At 39.8% G+C, this 22,677-nt stretch overlaps 1 protein-coding gene across 5 annotated transcripts in view; it reads left to right on the top strand.

The window, feature by feature from the left end:
- The window catches only part of KCNJ6 (potassium inwardly rectifying channel subfamily J member 6), a 166,335-nt gene that overhangs the window by 109,543 nt on the left and 34,115 nt on the right, over positions 1–22,677 (top strand). For all 5 annotated transcript variants that reach the window (XM_048071456.2, XM_066978788.1, XM_048071454.2 and 2 more), the window contains one exon: positions 11,255–12,175. In XM_048071456.2, the coding sequence (XP_047927413.1) occupies positions 11,255–12,175 (921 nt within the window). The remainder of the gene's footprint in view (positions 1–11,254; positions 12,176–22,677) is intronic.

The raw sequence follows: 22,677 nt of genomic DNA, 5'->3' as shown, positions 1-22,677 counted from the left end.
TTATACAGATTCTTTGGCATCTGATAGTGTGGTTAACTCAGTCTGTTTTCATGACACTAGTAGGAATTTAATATTCCTGAGACCTCCACATACTTCCAAATTTTGCTATGCTTACCTTTCAGAATCTAACTGAAGATCTATAGGAGATCTAAACACTTAAATATCAGCTAAAGTTTCAAAAGTGACTGGGAGGAGGCCAGATAGAGGTGATTGGTAAGGACCATTTCCTTAGGAAATATAGTTAATGTACTATTCTGCACATACTGTTTCCAGGTTATAAAAATGCCACAACCTGAAACAAAACATTGATCCAGCTCAAATTATGAATTTTTTCTTTAATTTCTTTTCCTAAATGTCTTTTTAAATGTCACTTCCAGCTTTATTTCTCTTTTTTTTTTTTCTCTGCAGTCTGTAAACTGCACAAGGTAGAAATGGGAAGTCAGTAGCAAGAAACTTGACATTTGTATTTCACTGCAAGTTCTTTTGGCAGAGAAAGTGGATGAAGCCACTGATGGTTGCATTACTGAGCTTACAGAAAACAGCCAGAGCCCCGGTATAAACCACAGTAAAAAATGGAAAGAACATGGCATCTGTTCAGATAAATTGAGTGATTGTAAGAGGGATAAGTGGCAGGCCCCCAAGATCGTTTTTGTGCAGCAGTATTTGTATGGAAGAGTTTGGGTTTATAAGTTATACCGTTTGTATGAACAATGTCATCTTAACCAACAGACAAGCTTCATACATAAACCAAGTAACCACCATGAGAGACAGCAGCAGTCACAAAAACCTTGTTTCCCTACCGCCTATGAGAATAATCTTAGTAATTTTTTTCAAGTGTGCAATAAAGTTAAATTAAAATCCTGTCTAATTTTTGTAAGGGAGGAATATTTTGCTCCTCTGAAACACGTTGCCTAGAAGCAGAAGCCACTGAAATCTTCCCTTGACTTGCAAAGAAGTTATAATGAAAGAAATCTCCATTACCAGATAAAAAGCAAAATAAGTTCTTGACTGTTTCACTTTTCCCACTCTTTCCAATACTTTTTGTAACTTCATCTAACAGTAATAGCAGAAGGAAAACCAATACACTTAGGCAATGTCTGTGACCTGGGGGCAGCCTGTTTGGGGTATAGCTGGATGTAAACTGAGGGGAAAAAGAGAACGTAATTTAAGAAAGGGAGTTTTTAACATTTTTTCTTTCTTCTTTTGAGAATTGGGGGACAAGGGGAGGGAATCGGTTATCTGTACTTCAAAGTCACTCTGTTCTCTGCAGTCTGTATTTCTTGGAAAAGCAGACATAGCAAGTGACAGTTCGTTCTAACACAAACATCTCATCTTCACTAATGGCTTTCTCACTGTTCTCCCAAAGCCTTGCTTCTCTGGAAAGCTGCTGGTAGGCAAAATCAGCTGCAAAGTAGCAATCAATCCACTTTGTATCACAGCACACACGCACACTGCTCACAGCACCAACACCACGTTGTCTTACCAGCAGAAGGTTGTCTTGACCTAGGGAAAGTTTACTCAGTGTAGGTGATGTTTTGCAGAGGAAAGTTAAACACTCAATTTCGTTTCCGATCCTCTAAACCTAAGCTGATCAGATCCAAGATCTGGATCAATAACATAGTATCTTCTGCCCGTTTCTGGAGGAAAGTACTATAAATTCCTGCACTTGGTCTGCAAGCTTACTTCACTGCATAAGTTACTGACTTCAGTGGACTGGTACAGCATATTGATGGAATCAAGTTCTTCCTTTCTGACAAAAATACTCTTCTCCATTCTTCCTATGCCTTATACTTATGATAGTTCATTGATCAAAGAAAAGAGAGCTGTCAGGGTATGTCTGTGCAGCAGTCAATATTGTTGCAACACCTGCTGAAGAAGCTGTATGAATATTCAGGCACAGAGCTGTCTCAAGGTTTTTCAGCAATGCAGGAAAAAAAAATGTATATGGCTGTCCCAAGGATGAGGATTCGAGTAAAACCACTCTTACTTCAGGAACTGCGGGGGGGGGGGGGGGGGGGGTGGAACTGTCTCTGATAGAGTTGGGAGAGAAAACTACAGGGAGAGGGAACTGCTGGCTTCTCCTGTCAACAGGAAAGTGGGAAAACTGTTGGTTGCAATTCCTTCCGAAGGGGCTATTTATCTCCACCCTAGTGACTTAACTGGGCAAATAGACTGACTAGTACAACAGCTGCCTGCCCTCATTTCTAAATATTTAACATACTAGAATAGACTCCAGATCCCTGATCTACTATGCTAAACAAAAGAAGGTCAGGAATTGTTCTGCAGCCTTGCAAGCAAGGGGTATGGACCACCCATATCATGCTGCAGGGCACTTGGTCCTGAAGTCTCTGTTGCACACCAAGGTTATATGTTGCTTGAGGCAGATGATGGCATGAGGGTCTGTGGAGCTGCTTGAGGCAGCAAAGCCTGCTTGGATAGAGTCGGACAATGAGAGTAAAAGAAGCCAAACATGATACATTCTCATCCGTGCTATCTAATGGGAACAGTACCTGGCACATACTATCAAATCCCAAACCACTCCCGTGTATTGTCTCAGAGTACTATTGGCATGGCCTGAAGCCAATATGGGCAGCAGGCTAATATTTAGCAATATGCATAATCAGCACTGGACAGGCCAGCCAAGCTCCTATTCACACTTCAGCCTCCAGAAATAACCAGGAGAACTCCACAGATGTCAGTGACATTACAGTTGCAGAATTAGATGTGTCAATTATCTGTACAAAATATCCAGCTGATCAGTTAATTTTTGTTTCTAGAATTTTCAGTTGGGAAAAAAAAATATGGAAAAAAATCATAAGAAGGGACTAATTCTCCCAATCTCTAATCAAAAACTTGAGAACTTTCTTTTTCAATGTACTCAGTAAGGAAAATACATACAGCCCTCACAGAAATTCCTCGGAAGCTAAAAAAAAATCAACAGCTAAGATGCGAAAGAGATGCTATAGATAAGATGGATAGATAAGATGAGATAGATAAGATGCTATAGATAAGATGAAGCCAGACTTCTCAGAAGTGCATCAGGAAAAACAAGGATCAATCTGCACAGGTTACAGCAAGGGGAACTCCAATAGGACACAAAGAAAAAATGTTTCCAATGTGAAGGATACAGCACTGGAACAGGGCCCAGAAAGGCTTTGGAAACTCCTATCCTTGACCCTGAGTTACATCATCCAACTTTGAAGATGGTCCAGTCTAGAGCATGGGTTTGGCCAAGAAACATTTAGAGGTGCATTCTGACCCAAAATGTTCTATGATTTCAAGACATTTTTTAAATTTTGTTATTCAATTTCCAGCAGTTAGACCATGTAAACACAAAGTTTTAAACTAACACTCAGGTCAATATACTTCATTCTTTCTCCTTTTCTTGGTACAACTCACAGAAATGGAACTGTGAGTTCTTAGTAAATGTCTGAAGAACTACTGGAACTTACAAGTAAAAATTTTGGCATTAGCATACATGATAGTAACTAGCTGAAATAGCTGTAGTTTAGTAAAAAGAAACTCTTCAGGGAGCACAACAGACAATGGCACTTTACAGAAATTCTGGGAGATATACATCTGAAGCAGAGGCATCAGAAGGGAAACATGTGGCCAGCTTTTGCAGCTATTAAGGCCTGTCAGCACTCTGAATCATTAATGATCCCTATTATCTCTACTACAACAGTTGTCATTAGCTTTACGACGTGCAAATAGTAGAAATGAGACAAGGGCTCCTGTTGCCCAGTGGCATGATTCAGGGACACCTGCATTCTCTCTGCCACTGACCTTGCTCCACTGCTTGTAGCAGATGTGGTGATCATACGCATTTTCCAAGTGCACAGATGCTTTCTTTCTATGTTTCCCACCTTCTCAGAAGAGAGGGAGCTTCTGAGGAGGCCATTCTCTGCATTGGCTATGGATGGGACAAGAACGCCGTAGCAAGAGAGACTGAGGTCTGATTTTTTTCAAAAGAGGTAGTGTACTCCTCTGACTTCTTTGTATGTTGCTATGAATATGTGGCATGCCAGAGTCTCTGATTTTAATGCCAGCCTTGCACACTCATCATGAGCAGCCATCTTGATTGTGCTTTCCTTGTAGCTTTCCAGTGTCTACTTTTCCATTGGTACACAAGTGGGAAGGGTAGCCATGAAAAGATAGTGAGCACGAGATAAAGATGATAGACCATCTGCTGCACAGAATCAGAGGGAGTTTTAAGTTGAACATATAGTTAATGACAAAGATGACTTGCACTGTCCAGGGGAATTTGATGAATAAGAGCATGGCATAAGCCATACTGTATCTGTGATATCAGCAATAACCCACAGATATGCTGAGCCTGCTCAAAATAATGGCACTTAGACTGCACTGAACTGGGCCCCCAGAAAACAGCCTGGATTGGCTCTAGTCACTACATATGTAAGGGGGTCAATGGCCAGCACATATGCTGAAGTCAAAAACAACGGGTAATTTGTGTAGGTCCACACACTTTTAGGGAAAACCTCACATAGTCCAGAACTCCAGCTTGAGATTTTCTGGAAGTCAAAAGTCTCGTAAAAATGATGTATAACTAGACTAATCAGACAAGAGCAAAGGCAAACAGGATTTTCTTCTAGGAGAATAAGGAGCAGCAAACTCTCCTTATACTAGAAATCTATTTTTAATGTCAGGCATTTGCACAAGAGATGAGTCTGAATTAACATTGATTCCAAGCACTCAGAATTCAGGTAGTAAACAAGTTTCATAATCCAGTTTGAGGTTCCTAGCTTAAAGAAAGGCAAATGATGTTGATAATTAACTACCTCCACATATCTTTGCAGGTTCAGAATCTGTAGCCTTTTTATACTTAACCACACACATAACACAGCCTAGGATGTTTGGCTTGCCTGTGCTTTAAATGAAGCTACATGTAGCAAAGCAGATGTAAAAACAGCATTCTGGAGCCTTTAGTGGTAAATTTTGTGTCAAAATTGGTTAGAAACAAATATAAAAACTACAAGGTCAAATGATTGCCAAAAATGGAATCATGTTTTTTAAATTCACGTATCAGCATCATTTTTCATCCTCCATAATAAAAAGGTCAAGAATTAGGAATTCATGAAAATGTTCGTACTATGGAGAGGCAAAGTGTTACTCAGACTGATTTTTTTTGCAACTCTACAGGCTTAAAAGAAATGAAAATAGTAGAAATTTATTTCTACTGAGTTGGGTAAGAAGGCATTAATGAAGCAGGTAGCATGAAAAAACAAGGTGTCATCTTTACAGCCATTTTTCTAATTATAAATATACTTCAATTTGCATTTATTTTCTAGTGAAAACTGCAGCTGAAATAAATTTAAATCATATTCATGCTCTCTCTGAATTTATATTTATGATCCTACGGGTGCAAATAAGCAATTTGGCACTTGAAGAAATTTGACAAGTCAGTGTTTATTGAATAGTTCAACATTTTAAAATGAGAAATAGACAATGTTCCCAGCTGAGTGAATAGGCAATCTTTCATTGATTTCTACAGCACAGGACCAGATCCTAATTTATTTCTTTTTCAGAGGAAAATCTGCATTTTTGATAATGACTACTTACAATTGTTAGCTGATTACAAAAGGCTCCTATTTTTATTTTTTTTTCTGTAAATAAGGCTTTCTGTCCTCATATCAAGTGGTGATACAGAGTCTCACAGTACAGACTACCTGCTTTCACTGAGAGGGATACAGCCTGAGTTCATCAAACAAGCAAATCCCCCTCTATTCCAAGAATATCTGTTCTTGTGCCCTCGATGCTCATCAGACTGAGATTCTACAAAGCTCTTAAATGGTGACTAAAACAAACCAGAGATCAGGCAAAACATTTCAAAAGCTCCCTGTCTGCTTCCTCTGTCTGACTTCTTGCATCACATGCAAGAAAAGAAACAAAAAGACCTAGACTTAGACCAGAGTATTGAACATAGTGGAAAATCTCTTGTAGTGTGCACTGGTATGTATGACTTCTCTTGATGCCAAAGACTAATGGCCTTCCAGAGACAATAGGGAACAGTAATATCCACCTGGTACTGTCAAATATTCCATAGGTGAGCTCAGTGTCAGGAAATCTTGTGATCACAGCAAATGAGAGGTGAACACTGAAGACTATTCACAAAAGGCAAGCTTGGACCTTATCAATGCAAACATCTGCTTAATTTAAAAGTTGCACTTGTCCTATCAGGATAGTGAGGAACAACTTGCAGACAGAAATCACAGTCAAAACTACATCTGCACAACATTTGTATCTGTGTGATAAAGTCCATGAGAATAGTTTGTAGGTTGTAAATGATTTTTTTTTCATTAGAGATTTTTTAATAAATTTGCACACAGTTTACAACTATGCTAGAAGAAATAAAATTAGTCTACTCAATTGCAGTGAAACTGTCACTGAACTGCCTATATCAGCTTCTATTGCAAAATGGTCAGTTACAATTTGTAATATTCTCTGTTGAAACATCTAATTATTTTGTAGAACATCCTACAGTCAAAATAAGCTATGGGCATTAAATTTAGACGAGTATGCTCTTTGCATGATTCCTTTTGGTTTGCGCTTATACAATATCATGACAAGATCTCTGAAGAACTACCAAAACACAAAAAGTTACATTGCTGATTATAAAATGATCACTTAACGATTATAGTAATATGTTGTGTTCACAGCCATGAAGGTCACGAAAGCATAAGTACAGCTCATAGTTTGTTGTTGACACTGGATTCCTGTCCTTCCACAGACTCTAAATTAAAATATGTGCTTGGAAACATTGGATTGTGCCTTTCCAAGGCTGTCATAGAATAGACAAGGCTGGAACACCATCACTGGTTGCATTTTTACTAGAAAATAGAACACTCCTGAGCACTGCCTGTACGGTAAAATTCCTAGGAAAACCCCTACTGTGGTTTTCTGTACTGAGTACACACAGTTCCTTGCTGCATTTCAGGTATTAGCATGGGACATGGACCATTCACAATGAGCAGACTAAATAAGCCTACCCTACTTTGAAAACAATGGGAGAGAAATAGTACAAATTTGGGCTGTACCACCACATTTAGCCTCCATGTTAAAGAATAAGCCTGGGCACATTTAATTAACTGATATAGACACAGCCAGTATGTACTGCTATGATGAAACACAAACGAACTATTCAGGGACATATTTCAGAGAAGTCCTTCTTGTTATTTGCTGGAAAAATAAAACAAATCACTGAAATCTCATATGTGTTTCATGTACTTGCCTGAGAGACCCACTGGAACAGATATTTTGAACAGAGTATATGCTAAATTAGCATGGTATTGATACCTGGCCATTGTGGTGTTCAAACAAACATAATATTTACTGGGAGAGGGGGAAGTGTTCAAAAGTACCTTTTTTTTTTTTTTCTGTGCAGATTAATAATGTGTATATATTTTTGTCAAGAAGAAAAATGGAGAGAGTAAAAATAGCTCTCAAGTGAGATAGCTGCTATTCACTCCCTTGTTCCTGGAACCATGACAGCCATTATATAACCAAAAAGAAAATTAAATGAAATAAACAGCATAAGCTAATTGGGTTTATATCAAGTAAAAATATAATTAGTCACAGCATTTTGTGGCAAAGGCTCCCTCAATATGTGGCAGTTCCTCAGCCTCACTGGTGAACAGGGATCGTGCCATGTGTTTAAAACTTATTCATCAAGCATTTCCATGGAAACATACAGATGCACATTCCTTGAATCACTTACTTCAGGAATTGCTGCTCCCGTGGTTCACTCTGGAATGAGAACTCTGACCACCCAGTGATGGGCTGTAGTTCTGACCTAGAAACCTCCCCATACAGGTGTTTTTGGGGTCTCATTGTAGAGGCATTTGGGTGAGGGAAAGAGTAAAAAGGCATCTTACATAAGGAAAAAAAAAAAAAAAAAAAAGGAATTTAAAAATTAGTCTTAATTTTGCCTCTCAGAGACAGCCTGAGAGTTGAGAAGTGGCAGCACTGGAAAGAGCCTGAAGAGTTTACAAAATGGCCAAATGCCTCCAGGGAGATTACAATGTCTGCAAGACTGTTAGGTAGATGATATACTGAGAGAGACTTAGGTTAAATGAAGTCACTGGGTTTGGTTGTTAGCTGTCCTTTTATGTATACAGGCAGGATCCATCTCTGGTGCCACCTCTCAAGTCTGAGGAAAATTCTCACATTTTAGGAGACCCCTTACAGTGACAGTGGCAGCCCACCAACGTGTGCTAGGAGCGCAGCAGCTCCTTGCTTCAGCTACAAAACCTATGGCTGCTTGAGAAAACATGGCCCTTAGCTCTGTCACTCATCTCATGTACCATAAAAGTCAGGTAATGCTGGTTATGATGCACAAGGGTTTCATCAGCACAAAGCATTTTGAAAGCATGAGAAAAATTTGTTGTGTGAATAAAACATGCTTCATTGCTAGGAAGTACTTCTATAAGAAATAAACACCTTATGCAAAGCAGGTTAGATGGGTGCAGCATATGACCGGAAGACATCCCTGGGATGGGTACATCCCTTCAGATTTCTCCTGATGCCACTAATAAAATCAGCACCTGTTTCCCCTCCCAGGCCTGTTAAGGTTTTTAATACACTTAGGTCTAGGCTATAGTTGCCTTTAGTATCAGGTACAGACTCAAAGACAACAGGGGACACCTGCACCTTGCTTGTCTCTGTGCTCACGCCAGCCTCTAACAGTGAGGGGAAAGCAAAATATTCACAATGCCTGAACCATAATGGACCACATTAAACCAGCTTTACTCATCTAACATACATGGCATTAAAGCTTAAAAAGCCAGAGCCTTTGTAGGCTGTTCATGAGTATTTCAAGAGTTTGTTACTGCAGCGATGTGATAGCTCCTGTGGACTGAAATTTCCTTAGGCACAATAGAGTTAAGTATAAAGTGTGAAGCCCTAACTTCAATTTTTCTGGCTTTGGCTTAAGTCTGCCTCACAAGGTTCCTTTAATGCCTTTTCATTGTGTTTATTTCGTCATACATTATACAGCATTAGTGATAATCCAAGTAGGCACACTGTCACCAACTGGGATAAGTTCATCCAGAACTGACTGGTTTGGGACATGACTTCAAGTGCTGCCACTGCAATCAGCCAAAATAATGCTATCTTAAGACACAGTGGCAAACTGAACAAGTGGCAGAGGATGGAGTATACAATCTTAAAACACAGAATTGCTGCCAGGTTCCATGCTACTGCCAGCTTCTATGCCCTTCTTTTAACACAGGCTATGGGGCTGAACAAGAGGCTTGGCTGTCACTGGAGCAGGCCAGGAGAAAAGACAACCAGTCTACAGCCTTTTTTTTTTCTTTTTTGCCTCTTTTTTTTCTTTTTTTGCCTTTTTTTTTTTCTGTGTGCTTCAGTCACCCCTAAAACTTTACAGGAACGTGCAATCTACCTCCACAGGGATAAATCTGCACATCTTGAAAAAGCTACAGGTACTATGAGACTCCACGGACAGTCTGCTACATAATACTTGCTGTGAAGAGTGAGAAACCAAAACAATGTTCGAGTCATACTGACCCACCAAGAGCAGCCCCCTGTGCAAGTCCCCTCTTTGGATAAGAGTCCAGTCCTTCCCCAGTAGATCGTCCACATGAAAGGGTTTGGGTCTGCTGGGCAGGACAGTGCAAAGTAGAGACACCCAAGCCCATCGGGTGCCAGAAATGTGACCACTGAGTCAGGAGGGAGCTTTGGTGGATTTATGCATTCATTTCCCAGAAGGGCCAAAGGTGGTCAGAGCCAACAGGAGCTCAGGGAGATGAAGCACTTCCCCAAACCAAGATGCTTGTGCCTGGCTCTCTGCTTGAGAGTCATCACCTGTAGCAGGACTGGGCAGCCCACTGCAGAGCCTGCACAGAAGTTAACACAGGATATAACTGTAAACAGTGGCTATTGCAGGGTGCATAGACATCATGCATGTCAACATCTTGATTGCTGAGCAAGGGCATCTCCATAAACTGGTGGTACAGTATCACATCAGTGTCATTTTGTTCAGAGCTAGGCATCCAGGCAGAGTAGGGAGGAGCCTTTTCCTTTCCCAGCCTGACAACAGAACAACAGCTATCCAGAAGGGAGAAAATTAAGAGTTCAAGAGCAGAAATTCCCACAGAAACAAGCCCCAGAGTGCAGAAGGGTTTCCAGTAAAAAGACAACAATTACCCAAGACCTCACCAGGTCCTCGTGTTCAAGCAAAATGCATTTGATTAGACCACTTTCCTCCTCAGTAAACTCTTCTCTCTTGTACATAAACATAACTTCATATACTAATGAAGCCATTTATCTCAAAATGCTGGGAAGCAAAAAGAAAAAAGGCAGTTACTGTTGTTTCTGGGTTTTATATTCTTGTAAGATACATACTGGGGAGCACTCTGTAGGCCCATGTCATTAGAGAAAAAGGTACACTTGAATTAAAGGCCACAAGAATACTGAATTCAAATGAAATCATGTTCTGAAGTACTGTATGTTTTACATTACTGGGAGAAGGACACACAGTTCTCTGTCTCGGTATCAGCAAGACATTGATTTTCTGAAGAAATGTGCTTGAATTGGTCTTGGTATATATTACACCAAAGCCCACCTTTCCTTCAACAGGAATAGGACTAGCTCTCGCTGAAAAAATGTTTGTGGTTACTGTTCTTTTTTGTTTCTTTGTTTGTTTGTTTTTTGGTTTGTTTGGTTTTTTGTTTGTTGGTTTTGTTTTGTTTTGTTTTGTTTGAAAATCCTTAAACTTATTTAATACTTTCCCCACAGCGATGCAATTGATAGAAAAAAATACCTCAACAGTTGCTCATTTGCTCTGCTTATCTTGACTGAAACCCTCAAGCAAATCCATTTCCTCATTTCTATCTACTGTCTCCCAGATATTTCTTGGTGCATAAAAAAGCTCATTTATTAAACTATAACGGGGATAAGGGGAAGAAAGATTTATTAGAACACATCTTGCATAATTTAAATATGCGTGTAGATATACACACTGTAGGATGACCTCATAGATAGGAAAGAAGAGCATTTTCCTTCAGAGTATTTCTATTTAGCAATAAATTGAGGATGCTTAACATCATTTGACTTATGCATTTTGCATCTAATAGGTGACCAAAGAACTAGGATGATAATTTTATTTATTCATAGTGATATCATGTTGGTAATACAGGAAGAAGTTGTTTGTTAATTTAGAGAAATAATAAGAAAAATAATGTCTGCCTTTTTCTTGTTTGTTTGTTTTTAATGGCAGCTAACGTACTGGAAGAAGACTCAATGGAGCAGGACATAGAGAGCCCTGTCACTATTCATCAGCCAAAGTTACCCAAACAAGCTAGAGAGGATCTGCCAAAAAATCTAAACAAAGAATGTGCCAAGAGAAAAATCCAGAGGTATGTTAGGAAAGATGGGAAATGCAACGTCCACCATGGGAATGTCAGAGAGACTTACCGTTACTTGACTGACATCTTCACTACTTTAGTCGATCTGAAGTGGAGGTTCAACCTGTTGATTTTTGTCATGGTTTACACAGTGACCTGGCTCTTCTTTGGAATGATCTGGTGGCTAATCGCCTACGTGCGAGGAGATATGGATCATATAGGGGACAGCACGTGGACCCCATGTGTCAGCAACCTCAATGGGTTTGTCTCAGCCTTTTTATTCTCAATCGAGACAGAAACCACCATTGGGTATGGTTACCGGGTCATCACGGACAAGTGTCCCGAGGGAATTATTCTGCTTTTAGTTCAGTCTGTTTTAGGTTCTATCGTCAACGCTTTCATGGTTGGCTGCATGTTTGTGAAAATATCCCAACCCAAGAAGAGGGCAGAAACCTTGGTTTTTTCTACAAATGCAGTTATTTCCATGCGGGATGGAAAGCTGTGTCTGATGTTCCGAGTAGGAGACCTTAGGAATTCACACATTGTAGAGGCATCAATACGAGCCAAGTTGATCAAATCCAAACAGACAAAGGAGGGGGAATTTATACCACTCAACCAGACAGATATCAACGTAGGTTATTACACAGGGGATGATCGTCTCTTTTTGGTTTCACCACTGATCATCAGCCATGAAATTAACCAGCAGAGTCCTTTCTGGGAGATTTCCAAAGCCCAGTTGCCCAAAGAGGAGCTAGAAATTGTTGTAATCCTAGAAGGAATGGTGGAGGCAACAGGTAACATTTCTTATACTTTGTGTAAGGTAAATGCTTTAATTTTAGAAAGGAAAACCAGTGGTTTTGCTTCACTTTAAAGGAATCACTTCAACAGTCATTACATTTGCAAAAGGCATCAGTTATCTGGTTAGCATCAAAATTAAAAGCATGCCCAGTTTAATTGTCTGTTCCATCTTGCCTAATGAAATTAGTGTTGTTTCTGCTCTGTTTGGAAAATGGGATAGCATTTCTCATTTTCTAAATTTTTCACAGCATGTCACCCAGTTATTTGTCATTCTATTGCAGGAGCAACTCAACTACTAGGACTGTGTGGGATAAAATGCTTTAGAAAAAAAAATCATTACAAAACTCTGTTTATGATTAACATGGAAGTACCATAGTTCCTGCTGCTTCCAATCACCCATGGGTAACTGCAGAATAACTGCCTGCCACATGAAATTCCTAGTTTGTTTGGATCCAGTCAGAAGTGATAATGTGTTCAGTTTTCTCTTTTTGCTTGTTTGTTTGCTTGTTTTTGTTTTAACTTGTAACTTGGGGCTTGTTTCACTTCAGTTCACAAAAGATCTGTCTGATTTTGTATTTCACTGAGGCCCCCTACACACTGCAGAAGTGTACAGAACACTTAAAGCTGGTACATATAAATAAGGCATATTATGTCACCAAAGTCTTGTAGAGAGGCTGTTTGGTCATTAACTACAGTTATACAGCAGAACATCAGGTGTCAGTCTATGCAGAGAAAATAATGCTTGGAATTCACAGTAATGGACTAGCAATGTTTCTTCTTTGCATTAAAGCCAGAATAGTAGGAGGATGCTTTCTCTCAAACTGCTGTACCTACTGCAGTCAGAGTGCTGATTTAGGAGCTGCAGGGATGTTTTTCCTGTTAATGACAGCATCAATCTCTGAATTGAGTAAACATAAACAATACAAGGGAATGGTGATTAGGAAATGAAGAAATAATGTGCTTGGGGAGGAGGAAATACTGAGTAGAGAAATAGAAGAACTAGATTTGCCATTTTCCTCCACTACTGTAACAAAAGCTAGGAAAGTTTAAGGATGCAGATTACACTTCTCTGACAGAAGTATGACCTTCCTAACCCTGACTCATGTTTTGCAACTGGAGACAGGAAATAAAGAGCAGTCTCTTACCAGAACATGTGTGTGTGTTTCACACATCTATTATGTAGTGTCAGAAGAAAACTGCATTTGTCACCGTATAATAAACGTGTGAGACAAAAATGGAGAAAAAAAAAATGAAAGGAACTTGGCAGAGAATCTGAAGCAGTAAATGTAAAGCTTCCACATTTTCCAGGAAATAGGTGGCACTGAAGAGAAATCAAAGAGATGAAATGTTTACTGTTTCTGATACTTGCAGTAGGCACAAAGGTTTCAAACATCTGCATCACCTTTGGATGAGAAGATGAGAAAATTGCTGTTTTTTAGCTGAAACATTCTGAGATTTCTGTACTACAGTCAAACGAACTTGACAGCCCAAAGAATGGTAGATATCTCCAGGTTTACTGAACAATGTTTTCCAGAAAAATGATTGTCAAGTAGTAGGAGTATAAAAGGCATCTCACTGAAAATACATATAAGATCAAAAGACAGTATACTTCTGCAGTGTATCCAATGTAGCCACACTCACTTAAGCCTTGGAGTTTTTCGCTATTTCACCCTCCCACCCCTACCTCCTATTGACCCCTGCATAATCACACAGACCTCTATGCCCTCCTTTGATGCTCTGATACTGACCCCCATCTTCCACTCAGTCATTATCAGTTTTCACTGAAGAAGATTACCTCTCGCTTGAACTGGCAAAGCTATGCTAAAATTCTAGAAGTCTGGAAGAAGTCCATAGTAATAAAGAGACTGGACACAATGGTTTGAAAACCTGTTGAAAACAGGTTTCAGAAACACCAGGGTAAAGGTGTTACTCTGCAGCTGGATAGGCAGCTACATTTGCCATTCTCAGCTGCTGCATTTTGTTCTATTTGGGTCATCTCTCTAGCATGCATATAACATGAAATATGAGGGAAGGGTGCCGTATAATGCTCCTTAACTGTGGCATCACGAAGACTAATGCCATAATTACTAGTACATTTTCTAAAACATGTTTGTGTGGTAGTTACTTGTGTTTTTCCACATGCATTGCGTTACTTTTGCTGAAGGTGCAACCAGGCCAACATTCCACCAAAACTAAACATTTTCATTTTTTATCTTTACAAATATTTTCCATTTACACACGCAAACAGTGAAAGCAAATTTTGGCCATCATATATTCACTTTTCCTTCTTACACTAAATGTAGAGAGAGAGCAGCAGGAGACGTTGCTTATTGCAACAACCTCCAACGCCGTAGAGCAAGCAACATACTACACATCACACCTTCCAACACTTCTCAAAGTCATAGGATACAGAAATATTAAAGCTAAAGTTAAGAATCTGTGACCTTAGCTATAGCAATATCATTCAGTATTGTTTTACATGGGACAAACACAGCTGGATATCATTATCTTACGCTATTCATCAGAAAAGTCACTATTATTTTTTTTCATTTGGTCGGTGACCAATTCTGATCAAGTGAAAATTACCCTTTCTCAGTTTTCAGAGTTTCCCCGCTCTGGCAACATTTATCTCTTTAATGAGTAATGAAGTAACATAGTGCAAAAGTGCTTATGTAGTGCCATGTAAACTCTCCACTACATGTTATGACAGGAAATGAAGAATAATGCATCTTATGAAAGGAAATTGAAATAATTAACCAAACCAAAATTTAGAAGAAAGATCAAATCAAGGACTCCTTAATTTCCCTTGGAAGCATCACCATACTTTCTGAGATGTTCTGAGAAATGGAGTAGATATGTCTTAACCAAGGCAGATATCAAAATATTAGCCCAGGGAAAATATACCTTCACTATTCACATTCAGTGTACCATGAAGATTCCTCTAAGGGCAGAAGCTTCACCAAGGCACTTCCAGCAAGACATGATGTCAGTCTGAGTCCTTCATACCATATCAACAAGAATTCAAAACAACACTGGTTTTAAAAACATATGGGTCCTTTCAATATGCAGTTTTCCTTATTTGTTTACAACCTTCAAAAACATCCCTCTGGGTTCAGAGGATAATACTGTTGCAAATATTTACTCCTGTGGCTTTCCTGATACTGACACGTATCTCTCAAATGCACAAAAAAAAAAATAATAATAATAACAGTGGGTGAGTGTTTCTGGTCTTGTTCTGTAGTGCTCACAGCTAACACGTTATTACAGCCCCCACCACAGAGTATCGGTGGCTCAGCTGAAGATGCAGCACCTCACACTTCTCATTTTGGAGGGCCATGCTACTTTATGAGATAAGGTCAGCTCTGCACAGCCCAGCACCGTGAAGTACATCAGGTAGCTGTGAAGAAAATGACAAGCCTTCAGGATTGAGGGACAAAGGTACAACCAAATGTCACCATATCTAAAGGACATATCTGTTATTTCCAGCTTTTACAGCCCCTGTTCCATTCCCTACTATGCTAACAGCAGGTAGAGTGCAAGTGAGATGCAAGAATCAATACTAACTCTGCAAGAACTAAAATAACATCTAGCTTTAATAGGGAAGTGGTTTCTGAGGCACTTTTGCTTCTTTTAGTGTCAGAATACAGCTGTGGCATTGAAACAACAAGACTCTGGCATCCCTCCCCTTCTTATGGGAGAGCTGCAACACTAAATGCAAATCTACTAACAGGAAAGAATATGACTGAAACGCCAATCTCAGTACAGCACTACTGGAAATTTACCATTTTAAATATTTGGTTTATATGTAAATATCACTACTGCTTTCATGTTATTTTCTAGAGATAAATTAAGAGATTTGCTAGACTATATAGGTTTATTGTAATGGAATTTGAGTAAATTATTTTTCTTCTTGGATCCACCAAAAATAAATAAATAAATAAGGCTTGAAGATACTGAAACCTGTCACCCCTAAGCAGCATGCACAAAAGCTTGGATTTGAAGAATTTATTTATTTGTCTCAAATTTTAAAAAGAAATTTACAAATAACATGTTTTATGATAATTTAACAGCTGCTTCCTAACAACAGGCTTGACACTGCTAAGCCTTTTAAGCCTAGGTGAAATCTATTTCTGAGAGAGGTCTTGTGAACATTAAAAAAAAAAAAAAAAAAAAAAAAGCCATTTGGAAAGAATTAAATGAGACTTTCAAAGGTGTAATTCTAACACACATAGAAAAAAAAAAAAGTAAAAAAACAGAAAAAGACATGGGAAGCCCTTTGAATCCGGGGAGCTGAAATTGGAAAGCGAGATATGTGAGATGAGAGAAACCAAGAGGGACAGAGAGAAACAGAAACTCAGGGAGAGGGATTTACAAAAAAAAAAAAGAGAGAGAAAGGAGAATCCCAAACAGCCAGTAGCCTTGCTGGTAATGCAGTTCCTGACTTGTAAACAACATGGTTCAAATCCCTCCTCTAAAGCTGCACTAAATTACAGAAAAGAACCTTTTTCAACTCAGGAAAGTAACAGTTTTAAAGTAACAACAAGAATTCAAGCTACTCTAACCAGCAAGACCCTCAAACTTGGTGAAGTTGTGTCTGGCCAGTAGAGTGCACTAGATGACACTCTGGGGATTCCCTCTGACTAAAAATAAAAACATGAAAAATGAAACAGTATCTGAGAAAGAAAAAAAAAATCAACACATTTATAACTGTCAAAAAAAAAAAAAAAAGCTACAAAACTGGGCATATAACTTTAGGTTTGTATGGCTAATTCTACAAATAAACTTACAATAGGGTGCATTTATAATTCTGACACATATGCAGCTTGAGAGCAGTATCTGCAGAATGGCTTATAGATACGTAAACAAACACACTTGCCAGCTGTGGAAAATGTGTGTGGAAAGCAATAGATGGTTATTTATATATTAAATGATGCTATCAACTAGAAAAACATTGTATAAAGCTGTTCCTGCTCTTCATTACAGTCCCTTTGACTGACTGATTTATTGTCTTTTTGCTTTCACCTTAATGAATTGCCATATTTATCCCTTATCCTTGCCCAATCCTAACAAATACCTCAGCAGTTCCAGCCTTCCAAAACATCTCAGCAGACTTTGCTCTCTCTCCAAATAAGCCTTGCTCGGGTTACAGTTTTTCACCAGAATTTTTTATTGCTCTTCAAAGAAGAGATGTTTACACTCTAAAATTACTTCTTAAGGGTATGTAGATGAAAGTAGAAAAGGAATCAGTATTTCTCACACCCAAGTGTTTCTGCAAGGCAACTGGTGAAAGTAGATTAGATCATTGTGCTCCACATGTGACAAATGTACATTGTCTGAAATGTAATTTAAACAGGGTTAGGAATAAATGACTTCTATTCTAAGCTGGATCATCACCATCTCAGGAATGAGAATACAATAACTCTCCAGTTCTTAGGTGTTTTTTCTCCTTCTGTCTTAACATTTCTTGATGCTAGGTGCTAGGCTTAGACATCTAAGTTCAGCTCGTCCTATATCCCATTTCCCTAGTATTTGCCAGCAATCTCTTTCTCTTACAGTCCTTGCTCTCCTTACTTTTTCTTTTTTTTTTTCTTGATTATAAAACAGTTCATTGTTATTAATTTTAACACAGAAAATGAGGTTGTTAGCATAAGTGGCCATGAGCTGGAGCTCCAAATGTCCGCAAACAAAACCACTCCAATTTCATTGTGAAGTTTCTTTCAGGAAGCTTCCTCTAAAGATGGAAAAAATTAAACCATTTGTTGAAGGGGACCATAAGACCTAAATGGAGTGGTTACAATTTCACAGTACTAGTTTAAAAAAAAATGCAACATGGCAAGAAGTCAAGGTGTTAAGTTCACGAGAAAAGATATGCGCTAATTTTGAGCATTTCAACTGCAATTTTGGAGTGAGTGTCTATATCACTTTCAGGGAAGGCAGGGAAAAGGAATTACACATTTTGTTTAACAGCTTTATCCTCTGAATAATGTTGTACTATGCAGACATTTTACACAGTGTTTGATAATAGCCTATTATCCTTCCTTCATACCTTTCTCAACAGTTAGTTGCTCAACTCTTCACAACAGCAGCTACTTCATCACCCCTAAACCTTTAGATATAGTATTCAGATTCAAGTAGTAAATCATCTGCTGCCAAATAAGATCCCTAAAAGATGGGTTTGAGATCCTTCTTGATGATGATGATGACGATGATGATGATGATGATGATTGATGATGATGACGATAATTCCTTGTAGCAAATTAGATATTTTTTTAAAATTTGTTTTGAATACAAATCAAACTTCAGCAGAAGAGTTTCATTTTGCACATCGTGCCTTTGCAAACTGTGTTAGGTTAATCTGGACACAGAGAAAGGGCACTTCCAAGTTCTGTGCATGCTTCCATAGACCTCCACAATCAGCATTGCACCTTTCCTAGCACAGTGGCAAGCAGAGATAGATAACCACAATTTTATCTGTGCTCACCATTCCTACTTAAGTATGGTCTACACATTATCCTTTGCAATGCTCATGATCTCCAAGGCCAGAGGAACCACCGGAACACAAAGCTGTGGTGTAACACTGGCCGTGCTATTGCATCCCTAGCAGAAGGGCAGCAAAGCTTCAAGCAACAGTGTTTTTCAGCTGTTTATTAGCAAGGCACCTGCAAAGAAGGTGCTGTAGATGTCCTTTGGTCTCTAGACCCAACTCAGATACCAAGAAATGATTGTGTATTACCTGAGGGACCAAGAAAGCAGAAGATGAGCTGCACTTCAAGGTGGTTGGTGTCCTCCATGTTCACACAATCTCCACCACAAAGATATCCAATTTGCAAAACAAAAGCGATGATGCTAGACAAAGGGCACAGTGGCCATTTATCCAGGTCAGAGGACTCCCAAGGCTGAATTAGTTCACTGAGCATTTTTTCCCTTTCTTCCAAAGTGGAGACATGATTTCTGAGCAGTCCTGAGAAGTGCTTCAGGACAATAAAGAGCCTTTTGCATTTCTGAGTGCATTTAAATACAGAGGCTATTAATCTGTGCTTGTTCATATTCTCTATTTGGTCTTGGAACAGTGTAAATGAAGGGTCAACATGAAGCAGCTGATTTGGAAAAGAAAAAGTGAAACAATCATTTCTATAATTTGGGAGTTTTATTTTTGATCATCTCAGGTAGTTATCAACCTGGACAGGAAGGCTGCTGAGCACTATGATGAATTTCCAGGCACACACTGATTTGAGTCAGTGCGGTGTCTCACCCCTGGAACTTTTGCTGGAATGAATTCATTCTTTCATGTTGATTACCTTGTTCTCTTGTGTTTGATCTCCAGATATGAAGCATACTTAAGTAGTCTGCAGTTCAAAACCTTGAAAAATATTTTTGGCAAAATCTGTTCTTGCCCATATCTCTAAAAGATCTTTTCACTTTTCCCTTTGGTGCCTATTTACTTCCACATGTATAATATTGTTTCCTCCTGTTCTGTCTCACTGAATTGTAACAAAGGATAAACATGCTACATTACACTTCTTGATAGCAGTAAGACCTCTTGAAATTTACAGATATTTATATCAATTTCTGATGAATGTGAGCAGATAGGTTATTCACCTTCAACAGAAGGTTTTCACAAAATTGAATACAGCAGTAACTGTAAAGTCAAAAGTGACCTAAAAGATTGAAGAGTGAGCAAGGAAGGCTTTTTTTTCAAAATTCCAAATCGACATCTGACATTAAAAAGAACAAGTCTACGGATTGCAGTTAACCCCAACGGCTAAATAAAGTACACAAAAAAGACAGGGAACACTTACGAGTATATGCTTTATATCCTAGAAAGCTGTTGCCACGACTAAAAACTCCATTTATGGCATAGCTTTTGCATATCCTGAGGCCACAATATAAAAGTCCACAAGGGACAGAAACAAACCATGCAGAATCTCAGGTGATCTCAGAGGTCTCAACTATGGCATTTCAGGAAGAATTAAGCACATGTTTGGACGCACTGGAGTGTTCTGGCTGTTTTTCATCACCTTGACACTACAAAGCAGACAAGCTCCAGTTTAGCCATGCATCCAAAGGGGGGTCAGAGTGCTGCTTGTCTGTGTCACAGAAGATGAGCAAACTATGGTGGTTTTACCTAGCTGGGAAGCTGAGCTCCACCACAACCACTCTCTCACTCCCCTTCCTCAAAGGGAAAGGGGAAGAAAATATGATGAAAAGGGCTCAAGGGTTGAGATCAGGACAGGGAGATCACTCACTAATTGTTTAATGGGTAAAACCGACTCAGCGTAGAGATTAAAGAAATATATTATGTATTACTAACAAGCTAGAGAAGTGAGAAACAAAGAAAACAAGCTAAAACTACCTTCCCCCCATCCATCCTCTCCAACTCCTCCCCCGAGTAGCACAGAGGAACAGGGAATGGGGGCTGTGGTCAGTCCCTGACACTTTGTCTCCACTGCTCCCTCATGGTCACTCTCTGCCCCTGCTCCTGGGATGCCATCCTTCCCGAACTGAGCCTGCGGGGGCTGCCCACAGGCAGCAGCTCTTCCAGCACTGCTCCCACACGGCTCCGTACCACGGGGTCCATCCATCCCCCAGGAGCAAACTGCTCCAGCACGGGTCCCCCACGGGCGGGCGGCAGCTCCCCCCAGACCCCCTGCTCCTGCGTGGGCTCCTCTCCACGGGCTGCAGCTCCGGCCCGGGGCCTGCTCCTGCGGGGGCTCTCCATGGGCCGCAGCCTCCTCCAGGCCACATCCACCTGCTCCACGTGGGCTCCTCCACGGGCTGCAGCGTGGAGATCTGCTCCGTGTGGGACCCATGGGCTGCAGGGGGACAGCTGCTGCGTGCCTGGAGCACCTCCTGCCCTCCTGCTGCACTCACCTTGGGGTCTGCAGGGCTGGTTTTCACTCCTCACTCTCCCAGCTGCACAGCAGTTTTTTTCCCTTTCCTTAAATCTTCTCTCACAGTGGCACAAACAACATCACTTATCGGCTCGGCTCTGGCCAGCAGCGGGTCCCTTTGGAGCCAGCTGAAACTGGCCCTTATCTAACATGTGACAGCTTCTGAATTCTTCTCACAGAGGCCACCTCTGCAGCCCCCTGCTACCAAAACCTTGACACACAAACCCAATACACAAACTAATACCATTCTAGTGAGTCTCAAACTAGGTCCAAACAGCAGTGTAGACACTGATTTCAGAGTATAGAAATAGACTATTTACGCTGAGCAGCCACACATTTCCAGGATTCATGCCTGCCATTCATAGCAGAACAATCCATCTCTGCTGCACACCTAGCTGGCTTTTTTCACTGATTGAGAAGGACAGTCCACAGCTTTAACCCAAGGACATGTTACTAAATAGTCATATTCCAATGCAGCATTCTATCAGCTTGCAGCCAACAGATTATTTTAACAAGTCATTTAATGTTAGATGCCAAAGTCCCATAAGTGACACTGAACATCTATGATTTAGTACAATTGGGTTGATTTTGACATAAAAAAACATTTCTTCCTTTGACAACGTATATGGCTGCTAAGCAACCCACATTCTGGTCATACCCCTCTCCTCCCTTCTCCGGACCTGCTGTATTGACAAAGAGATGGAAAGAGAAAGAACATCTTCTGGGAATGATGGCAGCCACTGTAAAAATGAATGTGAAAGGCAGAAAGAGCTCATGCAATCAGGTTTGTGCTCTTGCTTGCTCACTCTCACCTTCTTTCTAACCATTCCCAAGAGAATTAGAGAGAAAGAAAAAAAAAAAAAAAGTTTTCAAAGATTTCTGTTCTTCCTGTTTTTTTGACAATTTTCATTTGTTGGGATTTCTGTGGAATGGAACAAGACTTTTGTTTAAAAAGATGGGATCTTAATAAAAATAAGATTCTTGAATTGGAGCTATTCCATTCTTACAACTAATCCAAATAAAGGAGCTTGATTTAAAGAAACATTCAAAACATGAAAACATAGCAAAAATGAAAGTGATCATTAACAAGTTTTCAGTGGCTATCAGAAACATTTTGAGATTTCTGAGAGATGACAAAATTTTAGTTAGAAGCAATATTCAGTGGGAAAGTTTGGATCAGCTCCGCTAACTTCTCAGAAATAAATAGTGGGAAAGGTAACACACATTCCAGGGAATTTCCTGTCCTGCAAAGAATGCCAGGTTGTAGCTTCCCAGACTCCTCTCAGCAGTTTAATATTACAAAGGCAGGAACTGTACAAATAACTTCCCCAGACAGTACTGGTCAGCACTTTATCTCACACCCTGAGCACTAGAGGAGGGAAATGACATGCTATTATGACAGTGTGAAAGCAGGCCATTGTCACAGCAAGGGAAGGAGACAGCGCAAACATGTTACCTGTCTCAGGACTGCTCACTGCACCGTGATTGGCACATTGATAAGGGAGCCAAAGCCCCAGGGATTTGTCGTTGAGTTTATACCTGTTAGTAAAAGGAGATGGAAGAGGCCAGCATGTCCCTGATGTCACAAAAGTGATGACGAGATTAAA

The sequence above is a fragment of the Anser cygnoides genome, chromosome 1 (genome assembly GCF_040182565.1).
Source record: "Anser cygnoides isolate HZ-2024a breed goose chromosome 1, Taihu_goose_T2T_genome, whole genome shotgun sequence".
In the NCBI taxonomy this organism is placed as follows: Eukaryota; Metazoa; Chordata; class Aves; order Anseriformes; family Anatidae; genus Anser; species Anser cygnoides.
The sequence above is the reverse complement of the archived record's forward strand: the minus strand, read 5'-3'. Positions and strand labels throughout refer to the sequence as shown.